The sequence below is a fragment of the Microcebus murinus genome, unplaced genomic scaffold, assembly GCF_040939455.1.
Source record: "Microcebus murinus isolate Inina unplaced genomic scaffold, M.murinus_Inina_mat1.0 scaf037_hap2_Mmur4.0, whole genome shotgun sequence".
Classification (NCBI taxonomy): Eukaryota; Metazoa; Chordata; class Mammalia; order Primates; family Cheirogaleidae; genus Microcebus; species Microcebus murinus.
This window is the reverse complement of record NW_027438983.1, coordinates 119,201-131,470: the sequence shown is the minus strand read 5'-3', so window position 1 is coordinate 131,470 and position 12,270 is coordinate 119,201. Positions and strand designations below refer to the sequence as shown.

At 40.4% G+C, this 12,270-nt stretch overlaps 1 protein-coding gene across 1 annotated transcript; it reads right to left on the bottom strand.

The window, feature by feature from the left end:
• Positions 1–2,726: 2,726 nt before the first annotated feature.
• On the bottom strand, positions 2,727–11,724 carry LOC142868692 (X antigen family member 2-like). Its single transcript, XM_075999902.1, has 5 exons — positions 11,640–11,724; positions 10,695–10,786; positions 10,130–10,235; positions 8,465–8,587; positions 2,727–2,842 (listed from the first exon to the last, which is right to left on the bottom strand). The coding sequence occupies exons 2-5, from the start codon at positions 10,776–10,778 to the stop codon at positions 2,820–2,822; spliced, it is 336 nt and encodes a 111-aa protein (XP_075856017.1). The 5' UTR covers positions 10,779–10,786; positions 11,640–11,724; the 3' UTR covers positions 2,727–2,819.
• Positions 11,725–12,270: the final 546 nt, after the last annotated feature.

The following is a 12,270-nucleotide window of genomic DNA, read 5'->3' as shown; positions in this document are numbered from 1 at the left end:
CCTGTTAGAATGGCTTTTATTAAAAAGTCCAAAAACAATAGATGCTGGTGTAGACGCACAGAGAAAGGAACACTTATACACTGTTGGGGACTGCAAATTAGTACAACCTCTATGGAACACAGTATGGAGATTCCTCAAAGACCTAAAAGTAGACCTACCATATGATCCAGCAATCCCACTATTGGGTATTCACCCAAAGGGGAAAAAAGACTTTATCAAAATGACACCTGCACTCAAATGTTTATTGCAGCACAATTCACAATTGCAAAGATGTACAATCAACCTAATTGCCCACCAATTCACGAGTGCATTAATATAACGTGGTACAAGTATACCATAGAGTACTTTGCATCCATATAAAAAGATGAATGAATACCTTTTTACACAATCTGTATGGACCTGGAGACCATTCCGCTAAATTTCTCAAGAATGGAAAGACAAACACCACACATACTCACTATTAAACTGGAAATAAATGATGAACACACGTGTGGACAGAGAGAAGCAAAACTCAGTGTATATCAATCGGGGGGTAGATGGAGGAGGGGAGGTTGAAAAGCCTACCTTATGGGTACTATGAACACTGTTTGGGTGATGGGCACACCTTTAGCTGGGACTCGAGCATTACAAAAGTGATCGATGTGTCAAAGGAAAAAAAGCCAAACACTGTAGAATAATTTTAAAGAGATGCATTCTGAGCCAAATTTGAGGACCATGACCCGGAGCCATATCCAAGAAGCCTTAAGCAAGTGGACTCGCTGTGGCTGTGTTAAAGTTTTATACATTTCAGGGAGACAGGGGTTGCAGGTAAAATTAGAATTCAATACGTGGAATGGATACATTGGTTTGGCTCTAAAAGGTGGGCAATCTCTATTGGGGGGCTAACAGGTTATAAGTATGTTTAAAGATTCTTTAACTTGTAATTGTTTAAAGACACTAAGCTTTGTCTAAAGCAGGTGTCCTCAAACTACAGCCCACAGGCCACATGCGGGTGTTTTTGTCTGTTTGTTTTTTTACTTCAAAATAAGATATGTGCAGTGTGCATAGGAATTTGTTCATAATTTTTTTTAAACTATAGTCCAGCCCTCCAATGGTCTGAGGGACAGTGAACTGGCCCCGTGTTTAAAAAGTTTGAGGACCCCTGGTCTAAAGGTTTGGAATGTTTTAAGATAAGGAGCTCTTAATCAGAGACAAGCCAGGGGACAAGTATTTGTTATGTAAATTGAGGACCTGCAGGTTTGTCTTTCATACCCTTAGGCCTGTTAGTGGGTTACAAATGAGGTCTCCAAGAAGAGAGGGGGCATGACTAGGCATGTCTGACCTCCCTCCTCTAGGCAGGGAATTAAGTTTTAGGACATACTGGTGGCCAATAGATGCTGGTGTAGACGCAGAGAGAAAGGAATACTTATACACTGTTGGGGACTGCAAATTAGCACAACATCTATGAACATAGTATGGAGAAACCTCAAGGAACTAAGGTAGACCTACCATTTGATCCAGCAATCCCACTATTGGGTATTCACCAAAAGGGAAAAAAGACTTTATCACAAAGACACCTGCAGTTTATTGCAACAGAAATCACAATTGCAAAGATGTTCAATCAACCCAATTGCCCATCAGTTAATGAGTGCATTGATATAACCTAGTATACGTACACCAGAATACAAGACAGGGTCCATTCAGTCACCCGGTGGTGGGGAGGTTTAGGATTTTATTTTATTTCACACATGTAACCTGAAACATTTGTACCCCTTTAATATTTTGAAATAAAACAATGAGTATACAAACATCATACCTGTTGAGTGGAAAAAACAAAACTGTTTTTCCTCTCCTCTCACCCCACAAAAAATTAACAAAGAAGATTTCTGTGACCAAATCTATGGGTAATTTCCCCCACATAGCTAGCAAGCAATCAATTCTGCGGTGAACACTAGGCTGGGTGTCCTCCAATTCAATCCTCAACCTACCTACTGAAGACAGTGTCAGATTACACAGGTTAACAGTTTAGGTCCACAAAATTAATCCCCACTTTTGATGCTACTTGCAAGCCCCAGGGTGTCTGACCTCTGCTTCTTACCCACTGGGCTCTGAATTGGTGGTCCCCTGACCCACTTGGGTTGGATTAATTTGCTAGAGTGGCTCATAATACTCCAGCAAACACCTATTCATGTTTATCAGTTTACAAAAAAGGATGTTACAAAGATACAGATGAATAGATGCATAGGGTGAGGTATGGAGGAAGGGGTCAGAGCTTTCATGCCCTTTCCAGGTGGCCAGCTACCAGAAACTTCCATGTGTTCAGATATCCACAAGGGCTCTGAATCCTATCCTTTCAGGATTTTATGAAGGTTTCATCAAGTAGGCATGCTTCATTAAACCACTGGCCATTGGTGATCAACTTAACTTTTGGGGAGGCCCTCTCCCCTCCCTGAAGACTGGAGGTGGGGACTGAAAGTCCCAACTTTCTAATCTTTTATCCTAGAGTAGAACAACGTAGGGGCTGCCAGCCTTAGTCACTTCATTAGCATACAAAAAGATATCACTTTGTGGCCATTCTAAGTATTTTAGGAGTTGTATGCCAGGAAACCCTGTCATAGACCAATAGTATACTTCAAAATATAACACATGTACATACCAGATCAAGCAAAATACCAAATTTCAAAGATGATACAATTTTCAACAGTTCCAAATACCTGGGAATAAATTGAACAAAATATGTGCAAGACTTCTTTCAAGAAAACTGTTAAAACTTTATTGAGATGATTTTAAGTCAAATATCCAATATAACAGCAGTCTGCATTGTTTCAGTTTGTCTTCGTTTAAGCCGGTGGTTGTCCTTCACCTATAATATAAAAATAATAGCTGAGAACATTACTAAGCAGAACTTTATTTAGATGACATTAAAGGCATACAAGGGACATCATACTTTTGGTTTTATAAAATGGGCTATTCATAAAACCAGAAGCCTAAGAGTCATCCTCTGGCTTGCATTCAGTAAGACCTCTGTACAGACTTTGCAAATAGACTTCCAAGCATATCCATTACCAATGTTTCACAAGGAAACCAAAAGACTGTATGAGGTCAGAACAGATTAAATCACATGAACCAAGTAAAAGGTAGTTTTAAGTAGGAAGCAAAAATTGTGTATACTTTTACTAGAAATCTAATCAACACACAAAAACCCTAAGAAACAAAAGGAATTTACAAAAATGGTATGATTTAATGTTTTGGATTGAAATAATACTCTGGATAAAAGAGAGATAAACCAGTTAATGTCACATTAGGAACTGCATAAGTGAACTAACAAAAAGGCCAGTATTTCATTTCTTTTTTCTCCATTGTACAAAAGTACAAAAATGTTTCTTTCAGCTAGTTTACCCTTATGTGGTTGTTTAATTAGGGTAACCACCTCTCCCTACTTTTCACCATTAGTCCTGATGTAATTATGAAGAATGCCTCTCTTTACACTTGAGAGTGCTCTAGTTTGTATATTAAATTATATGGGCACACTAGGTTTAAGTTATCACCATCATTTTTGACAGCAAAATGTCAAGGAGATTTATACCTTATATCATACTGTATCTCAAAGTATGGCAAAAATAAAAAAATAAATAAATACAAAAGAGAAAGAAATGATGGAGAAGGAAAATGGGAAGGTAAAGTACTGGGAAAATCCAAATATTTGTTTCTAAAAGGAAGTGACTTTGAAGGAAAACTGACAAATTTCAGAAGTTCGTCCATGGTATTTGTGATGTTTACATATTTAGGTATTACTGGGATATAGTACATAACATGTGCTTTCCTAGTGTATCAACCATTTCATCTATATTTTGAAAATATTAGAGTTCAAGTTCACTTCCAATTATACAATATATTCAATATCTGTTAGTGTCTTGTTCATATTCCTTCATGGGCTTTTCCCACTTTCTTCAAGGTTATGTATACCAATGGATACTATATTCAGGGATTTTACAAAGAGCATTTTCTTTTTATTAGTTGGATTACTTTTCCTTTTAGTAATGATTCATACCTGTCTATTATTAAGCCTCTTTTCTTTTCCCTTAGGTTTATTAAGTTGCTCTTATTATTATTTTTATAATAACAAATTACTGCTCATGCAGTTTATTATTTTAATAACATACACTTTTAAGGGTATGATGTTCCTTAAGAGTAAGCTTTAGTCATGTATAATAGGCTCCAGGAAGTTGTCTGAAAAGGATCCTTTTTGTAAGTGGTCTAATGCAGCAGTCCCTAACCTTTTGGCAGCAGGGACCAGTTTCATGGAAGACAAATTTTGCATGTGTTGGGGAAGGGGAGAGGGTTTCAGGATGATTCAAGCACATTACAATTATTGTACACTTTTTTCTATTGTTATTACTTTGTAATATACAATGAAATAATTATACAACTCACCATAATACAGAAGCAGTAGGAGGCTTGAGCTTGTTCTCCTCCAACTACACACTCCCATATAGTGGTAATGGAATACAGTGACACCCGAATTGTGTTGCTTATGTCCACTCTACTCTGTACTCTCCTTTTGGTTGCTGTCACTGCAGAAAACCCTACTTCACAAATATAGGCTGTTGGAAATGGAAGCAGCCTTTTCAGTTCTTTTGTGGCAATCTCAGGATATTCTACCTTGACTTTCACCCAAAATGTATGGAGATATGACGTTATCTCAAACATACTTTTAAGGCCACTGTCATTTGCAATCTCAAGCAGTTGATTCTCTTCAAGCACAAAGTCCATTCACCTGGCTTATTCACAAGTGAGAGGGTTCCGGGTCCAGTCCTTGCCAGTTTGGGGGTGTTTTGTGCTTGGGAAGTAATGTTCAAATTCTTTTTAAAGTTGAGATAGGTGATTATCCACCAGCTGGGAGAAAGAAGGCCCTGGCTAGGTGTCTTTCAAAGTCTCTGCTAATGTTTGAAATATGTCAAGAATCCCAATATTCATTTGTTGCCCCCACATTCCAGTTTGGCTTTGAATGCAGCCACTGTTTCTGTGTACTTGAACACGGTTGTCATTCTCCCCTGAAGTGACAGATAGAGTTCGTTGAGCAGGTTGAATATGTCACACGAGTAAACAAGTTTTCTGACCCGTGTGTGTCACTGAAACATGCTGCCAATGGTGACTATATTTCTAAGACAAGTTTCTGGAGTGGCTATCATAACTCAAAAACTCTGGCCAGTCATCTACATTTAGAGAGCCACCTCCCTTTAGAGAGCCATGTCATTTCTGTGTATAAGATGCATGTGCTCTGCATCCATCTCCTCAAAGAGCTGAATGAACACATGTAAGATAAGGTATGTACTTTATTGTGTGGCTGATAACTGCATTCACACGCTGAAAAACGTTGTTTAGTTCAGGTGACATTTTTTGACTAGCCAGTATTTCTCTATGGATCACACAGTGCATAGACCCACATTCAGAAGTGACCTCCTTGACCCTGGTAGTGAAACCAGAAAGCCATCCAGTCGTGGCAGTCACTCTGTCTGTGTACACACTGACAAAAATGACCAATTCAGCTTTCCTCATATGTAATCATTCCAAGACTTGAATAGTTCTGCAGCTACAATGTTGGTTGGCAACAAAAGTGCACATAACATGTCCTCACGCACATCCTCTTGAAAAATATATTGCACAAAAACAAACATTGTTGCCTTGTTGTCAACATCGGTAGACTCGTCAACCTGGATTGCGTACCCTGCTGACTCATCAATCCTCTCTAACAATTGTGCCTCCATATCCTCTGCTATTTCGTCAAATCACCTAGTTATGATGCTAGCTGAAAGAGGAATACGTGCCAACCTTTGAACTGCAGCCTCTCCTGAAAGTTCACGGCCAATGTCCTTAGCAGCAGGCAGGATCAACTGTTCACCAATACTAAGGGGCTTCTTAGCTTTAGCAATGTGGTTAGTCACTGAGAATGATGCTCTCAGTGCAGACGACACATTTGGTGAAGCGGTGGCTGCGAATAATTGCTTCTGTTCTTGGCTGCGAATAATTGCTTCTGTTCTTCGTGTTCACGTTTTGTCCTCTGACACACTTCAAAGACTTGTCTTTTAATGCAGGATGCTTGGTCTCCATGTGGTGAAGCAGTTTTAAGGTTTCATGGCTTCATTGGACATCTGGTTTCCACATATTACACAGAGCGGGCTTGGAGAATATCAATTACCTGTTGTAATGAACCCTAATTGAAGTAGGACTCCTGATATTTTCATTTAAATGCAGCTTTCATTTTCTTGGCAGTCTTAGCGTCTTCTGCTGTCTCATCATTGGGTCATTTCCCCTTTCAAAGCAGCTGTTCAGCGACGTTTATTTTTTAACTCATTTATGCTAGGGTTGGCTTGTGGGCTTACTCAAACTGTGACTCACACAAGGGCACAGAGCAGGAAAGAGGCACAAACAGAAGTGGTAAATAAAATAATGGGCAGGCCACACGTGGACTAAAATAAGTGTCCGATTCTAACTTAAAGCCTGTCACCAGATGCAGCTGTATAATTGAAGTGCATCAACTCCCTTGCCACTATAAAGCCTGCCACCAGGTGCAGCTTACTGTCACTTGCTACACAGTGATAGAGTTTTGATATGAGTCTTCAAGCAACTGGTTTATTATGGTCTCTGTACAGTCAAACGTCTCTGCCAACTATAATCCATATCTGAAGCCACTCCCCAGCACTAGCATCACCGCCTGAGCTCCACCTCAGCTCATCAGGCATTCGATTCTCATAAGGAGTCTGTAACCTAGATCCCTCACGTGCGTAGTTTACAGTAGGGTTTGTGCTCCTATGAGAGTCTAATGCTGCGGCTGATCTCGCAGGAGGTGGAGCTCAGGCGGTGATGTGACTGATTTGGAGTGGATCTAAATACAGATAAAGCTTCTCTTGCTCACCAGCCACTCACCTCCTGCTGTGTGGCCTGGTTTCTAACAGAACTGGTGGACTGGTACTGGTCCGTGGACAGGGGGATGGGGACTACAGGTCTAATGGAACGGTTCAGCAGCATAGAGTAAGGACAGTTAGAACACTAATGCAAGGAAATTTCTTCCCTAAACATCAAGTGCTTCCTTTAAATTCAGAAGCTCTTGTAATTAACATTCAGGTAATTTGGAAAACGTGTCAAATATACTTATGTTGACTACTTGGGAATTACTATACCAAGAACTTCGAATTTCCAATCCTATGAGTTGATGTCTCAAGGCAGAAACTTGTAATATGTAACATATGCTGTGGTTAGAGGTGATTATATCATATATGTGTCTATGGTTTAATTAGAAATAGTAGCTCATGAAGACCGATAGTGGGGCAGAGAGCATGCTGGGCATAAGCACCTTACTCATCATGAACATTGCTGATCTACGTGCAATGTCCCTACCTGACAAGGCACAGAAACTAGAAACTGGAAACGACACTATCCCTTGCCATTTTATTCTTCAGTCCTTGAAAGCTTCATTGTGGGAAGGATTTAACACGCAACTTTTCTTTAAGAGCCAGAGGATTCAGAATTTGACAAAAACCCAAGCTTAGGCATTTAGGTCTCTGTACAAAAAAAGAAATAATTAAGCAGAGTGCCTGCTCATTTTCTTAGGAGCAATGAAATCTTCATTCTGATATTAGAGTTTGACTCAAGCTGTTATTTTCTAATATATAATTTAAAACAGAATATCTTTGTATTCTAACCAACAGAACCAGAGAGCGGAAATAAAATCAGCATTGAATCTGATTTTAATTCACTAGGTTTTAAAAATTTATTTCTTCTTATTTTTCTAGAGATCAGGTTTCACTATGTTGCCCAGGCTGGAGCTCAGTGGCTATTCATAAGTGTGATCATAGCCTACTAGCCTCTAACTCCTGGCCACAAGTGATCCTCCTGCCTCAGCCTCCCAAGTAGCTGGGACTACAGGTACACGACATCATTCCACGCTGAATTCACTAACTTTAATAAGAGCAAACGTGGCTCTAGAAGTTAAGGGATTCATCCAGAATCTCATAAATTATGTTAGAGCTGGGACAAGAATCTTCTTCAGTGCCTTAGCATATTTCATACAAATTGATACTCCAAATGCATTATGTATCTGTTAAAAGCAGAAATTATAAAAGATTGTGAAAATTGTTAGGTGTTGGTTACACTCAAAAGTAAGAAAATACTTTTTTATGTGATGATTCAGTATGGCCTTGAGCCAATTTGTTTCTGTATCTGATAGCATTTAAGTCATGCAGTCAGGCATCCGGGGTCTGAAGTATCTTCCAAAGATCTTCATATGTGAAGTCTGTTATTAGAGTACCAGTAATCTTATTAAAGATGTAATGTTGTAGAACAAAAGGAACTCCACAATTTTGTATCTTTTTTTTTAATTTCAGCATATTATGTGGGTACAAACATTAAGGTTACATACGTTGCCCTTGCCTTCCCTCCCTCCTATCAAAATTAAGATAATTTTGTATCTTAATGGATAACATACCTGCTTCGAGCACTTCAGTGGGCTTTAGAGTTGGTAGACTCTCCTCTTTGACATCAGGACCCAGGCATTCAACCCCAGTCTCTGGCTGAGACAGTTCCTGGGTATCAGCTTCCAGGTCAGGCCCTTAAAGATACAAATTTTATCAGTTTAAGCAGCAAAACATCAACTATAAATAAGTAAATGATAATTTTCATTCCCTGAGCCTTATGAAATAAAAGCCTGTAGGCTAGTGTGGTAATGTGATGTAAAGATGGCCTTTAGTCCTTTGTGTTCCTGTATTATGAAATCTTATTTTTAGTGACAATGTAAGGATAAACCACACTACACCTACATTTCCGATGTTACCACAGTGTATTAAGGGGAGTAAAGATTAGCTATCCAAGAAATCTGGAGTCCGCATCATGGATAAGATTTTCATTATAACCAAAATATAATCTTCTGAAAGATTGCTTAAGTTATTTGTTGTGCTTATGATAAATCTTATAGTAATAACAACCATCCCTAGGTGAGGTAATCTAAAAATTATTTTGTTCAAATTAACTGAACTTATGTTTTGGCCCAAAGGCCCAAAAAGTGACTTTCTATAAAGGAATGCCATTTAGAACAAAGTACCAAAAGTAAAAGCCAAATTACTGTCTTACAGTGGGAGCAGGGATGTTGAGTGGAAAGAAGTTCATGGGCATTGCTGTCAGTCATATTCCGGAAACTTGAAAATAGTTAATTGCTAAAATAACCCATGGACTCAATTATGTAAATATTTAGCTTGAAAATGGTATCTTCTGAAGAAATAATTTGTTTCATGATAATCTTAGAATACTTTTGAATTTTATAACCATAAAGTATTTAAATATCTTTCAAAGTCACTTATAAATCATACTAATATAGCCATCTGTATACAAGTATCCTAAATTATCCAGCTTTTACCAAAGTCAGTGTAAAGAATATCAACCACAGGAAACAGTGGCTGTCATTCATCAGGTCTTTTATTCTAAAGTCTCTATCCTGCTGCATTGAACTGTGCTGTTTCTTCAGCCAGTATGAGCGACCCTACAGTACAGATCCATTGGACCATTAAGTATTTTAAGCAAAACTATTCAAATTTTCTTACAACATAGAGGGTAGAAAGAACACAAACCTTGGAATGAAACATGAATTCTGCTTCCATGAGTCAAATGCTCTTTAGTAAGCCTCAATTCCGAGCCTCAGTTGTCTTATTTATAAAATAGCGCTAACATTCCTACGCAAATGGACTTTATTTAGGGTGTTCCCAGGTAGGCTGACTTGGTCCTCTACATGCTATCAAAGGTTGCTGACACTTTTGACCCAATGGCTGAGAAGACCATACAATAACATTCTAAGAACAAATTAAAGTAGTGAAATAATATACATCTTACAGCTAAAATTAAACAGCTTCCTTGGTTTTAGCAAGGACTGTATTTTCAAGCAGAACAAAATAAATCTTGAAGAAAAAGATAAAATTTCATATTTCAACGTTCTGGATGAAGCTGCAAACTACACTCTTCACTTTTCCAGCCAACATTTAGGAAATGTTTCAGATACTTTTCTAACGTTTTCTTTCCTCCTGTTACTGGGTATGTCATCATACATGATGTATACATATGCTCTCTTCCTCCCATAGACATTCTTACTTTCCCTTCCCATCACCTTGAATCTCAGGTGCTCCTGCATCTCTCTTCTGACCAGGAGTAACACCCTGAATTCCAGTTGGTGGCTCCTCCTGCGGAGGCTCTTCATCTCTGGGCTGATGGGCCTAGAGGGGTGTAAGTGCGTGCAAATGAAAAGATCCATTATTAATACACGTCAATAGTACAAATACACAGACTACATAGATATGTCTGATCATAACGAAGTCTAAAGACATTTTCCCAACATGATTTGGGAAATGATGATACTTATTCTTAATAAAGTTACTCTTCCCACAGAGAGGTTACTCCAAGAAGAGTTACCCACTAGGAGTCTGGAAGCTATCTGCATCAATCTTGGGATGGATGTGTACAGTGTGTCATGGATAAGTATGAGAAAGAAACCAAGAGCAGAATCCGGGGAGCTTAAGAGAACATAATCCTCCTGGATCAATGTACCTTCAGGAGATTCCACTATCACTTTTTATCAACATGGAAGACCGTTACCAGTGTTATCTACACTAGCTCAAGAACACTACCACAAAAATGAATTTCTACCGGAAAACATCAAATGTGAAAGCACTCACAACCACAGCCCCAATCCGCTGACAAAATTCTTGGTCATTCCTTCTTGGTCTAGGCCTGTATGTCGACCTTCCTCGGTGACTCATATTTCTCACTGAAAGCAGAATATTGTGATTGGGAAAAGGAACCTAAGAGGACAGCTATATCTGACCACTTCCATGGCCAAATGTTAACTTGGAATTTTTTTGTGTAAATTCTCAAAATACTTTCAAATTAAGTCCCAAGGTAAACATAAGCATGTACACCTACTCAGTGCTTGCAAAGCCATTTCTGTTGGCCAAGCTGGCAGAACAATGGTTTCACAGCTACACTCTCATCATGGACACCTTTGGGAAAATATGGCTAGCAAATTAAAACCGGAGCGCCCGCTACTTTCCTCGCAGTCCCACTCACTAGGCCCACGTGCCCACTCAAATCGAGTTTTGTTGGAGCGCAAGGCCCCGCCCATTCCTTCCCGTGGCGTCTTCTACGACCCTTTCCAAACCTCCATCCGGAGGTGAGAAGTTGGGACATGAGTGATCGGCTTGCTCCTCACTCGGCACCACTGCGGGGTGCTGCACAGACCTCGGGGACGAGGTCGCCAGCCCGCAGGGTGTCCAGTTTCCAGGCCCTTGCTTACCGCCCGCCCCGCCCCGCCCCCTACTAAGGACCTGGGATCTGTCCTCTGGTTGTGCTGGGGTCCCGGGCGTCCCCGGGACTCAGATACCTCGAACACCACCCCCAGTACTCGCCCCATCTTCACCTGACCCATCCCCTCCGTGGAGCCCTCCTCCCTTGTCCCAGCCCCGCCACGTGGACAAGGCCCATGGCGGCGGCGCTGCCTGTGAGGAGAAGGACCACGACGTCCAGGACCTTCCCCCACGGCTACGGAGCGCCCAGCCCTGCCGCCCGCAGCCCTCTGGCTTCTGCTCACTCACACTTAAACTGCTGGGAGGAGTAGTGCCTACCTAGCGACCGACTCTCAGCCAAAGAGAACCAAGACGCCACCTCTCCCTCCACAGCTCTGTGCGCAGCAGGCGGAAAGCAAGGCGCATGTGCAACAACAGCCTTGTGTGGAAGGGAGCATGCGCACTGACTTGGACACCTGTGGTGTGGGCTGGGTTTTCCCATCTTCCGCAGACCTGCATCCCCTGAGTCTTCTGAGTATGAAGAAAGGTATGTAAAGAGAGTTTTTCCGCCCCTGCCGCTCAACCATTCTTATGCATCCGCATCCAGAAACTTTAGGGACAAATAGGCCCATGTGGCCCTTAGTGGAGGATGTCTCAGAAAGACCTACAGTGACAGAAATAGAGATTAAGAATTTAGTATCTGTTTTATACATGCTTTGATTAATCACTTCCTTCCCTGGTTCTTGGTGTTTCATCATGCTTGCAATGAATTTAACTCTTTATATAGAATAAATACATTCCCACACTATTTGCTTTCTCTTGGTCGTGTTACTGCACTTTTAAATTTCTGGACTGGTAACCGAGTTCTCTAAATATGTCTGTGGTCATTCAGGCAGTGTGTGGTTCAGAAACATCCATAGATATTGGTCCTAGGGTCTGGGCTCAGTCTACTGTCATATGATGTACAGCA

Coding starts and splice junctions, on each gene's coding strand:
- LOC142868692 (XM_075999902.1), bottom strand. CDS start 10,778: ATGAGTCACCGAGGAAGGTCGACATACAGGCCTAGACCAAGAAGGAAT. Junction 8,588..10,129: donor AGGAGCACCTGAGATTCAAG/GTGATGGGAAGG, acceptor TGTATCTTTAAG/GGCCTGACCTGGAAGCTGAT. Junction 2,843..8,464: donor CACTGAAGTGCTCGAAGCAG/GTATGTTATCCA, acceptor TTTATATTATAG/GTGAAGGACAACCACCGGCT.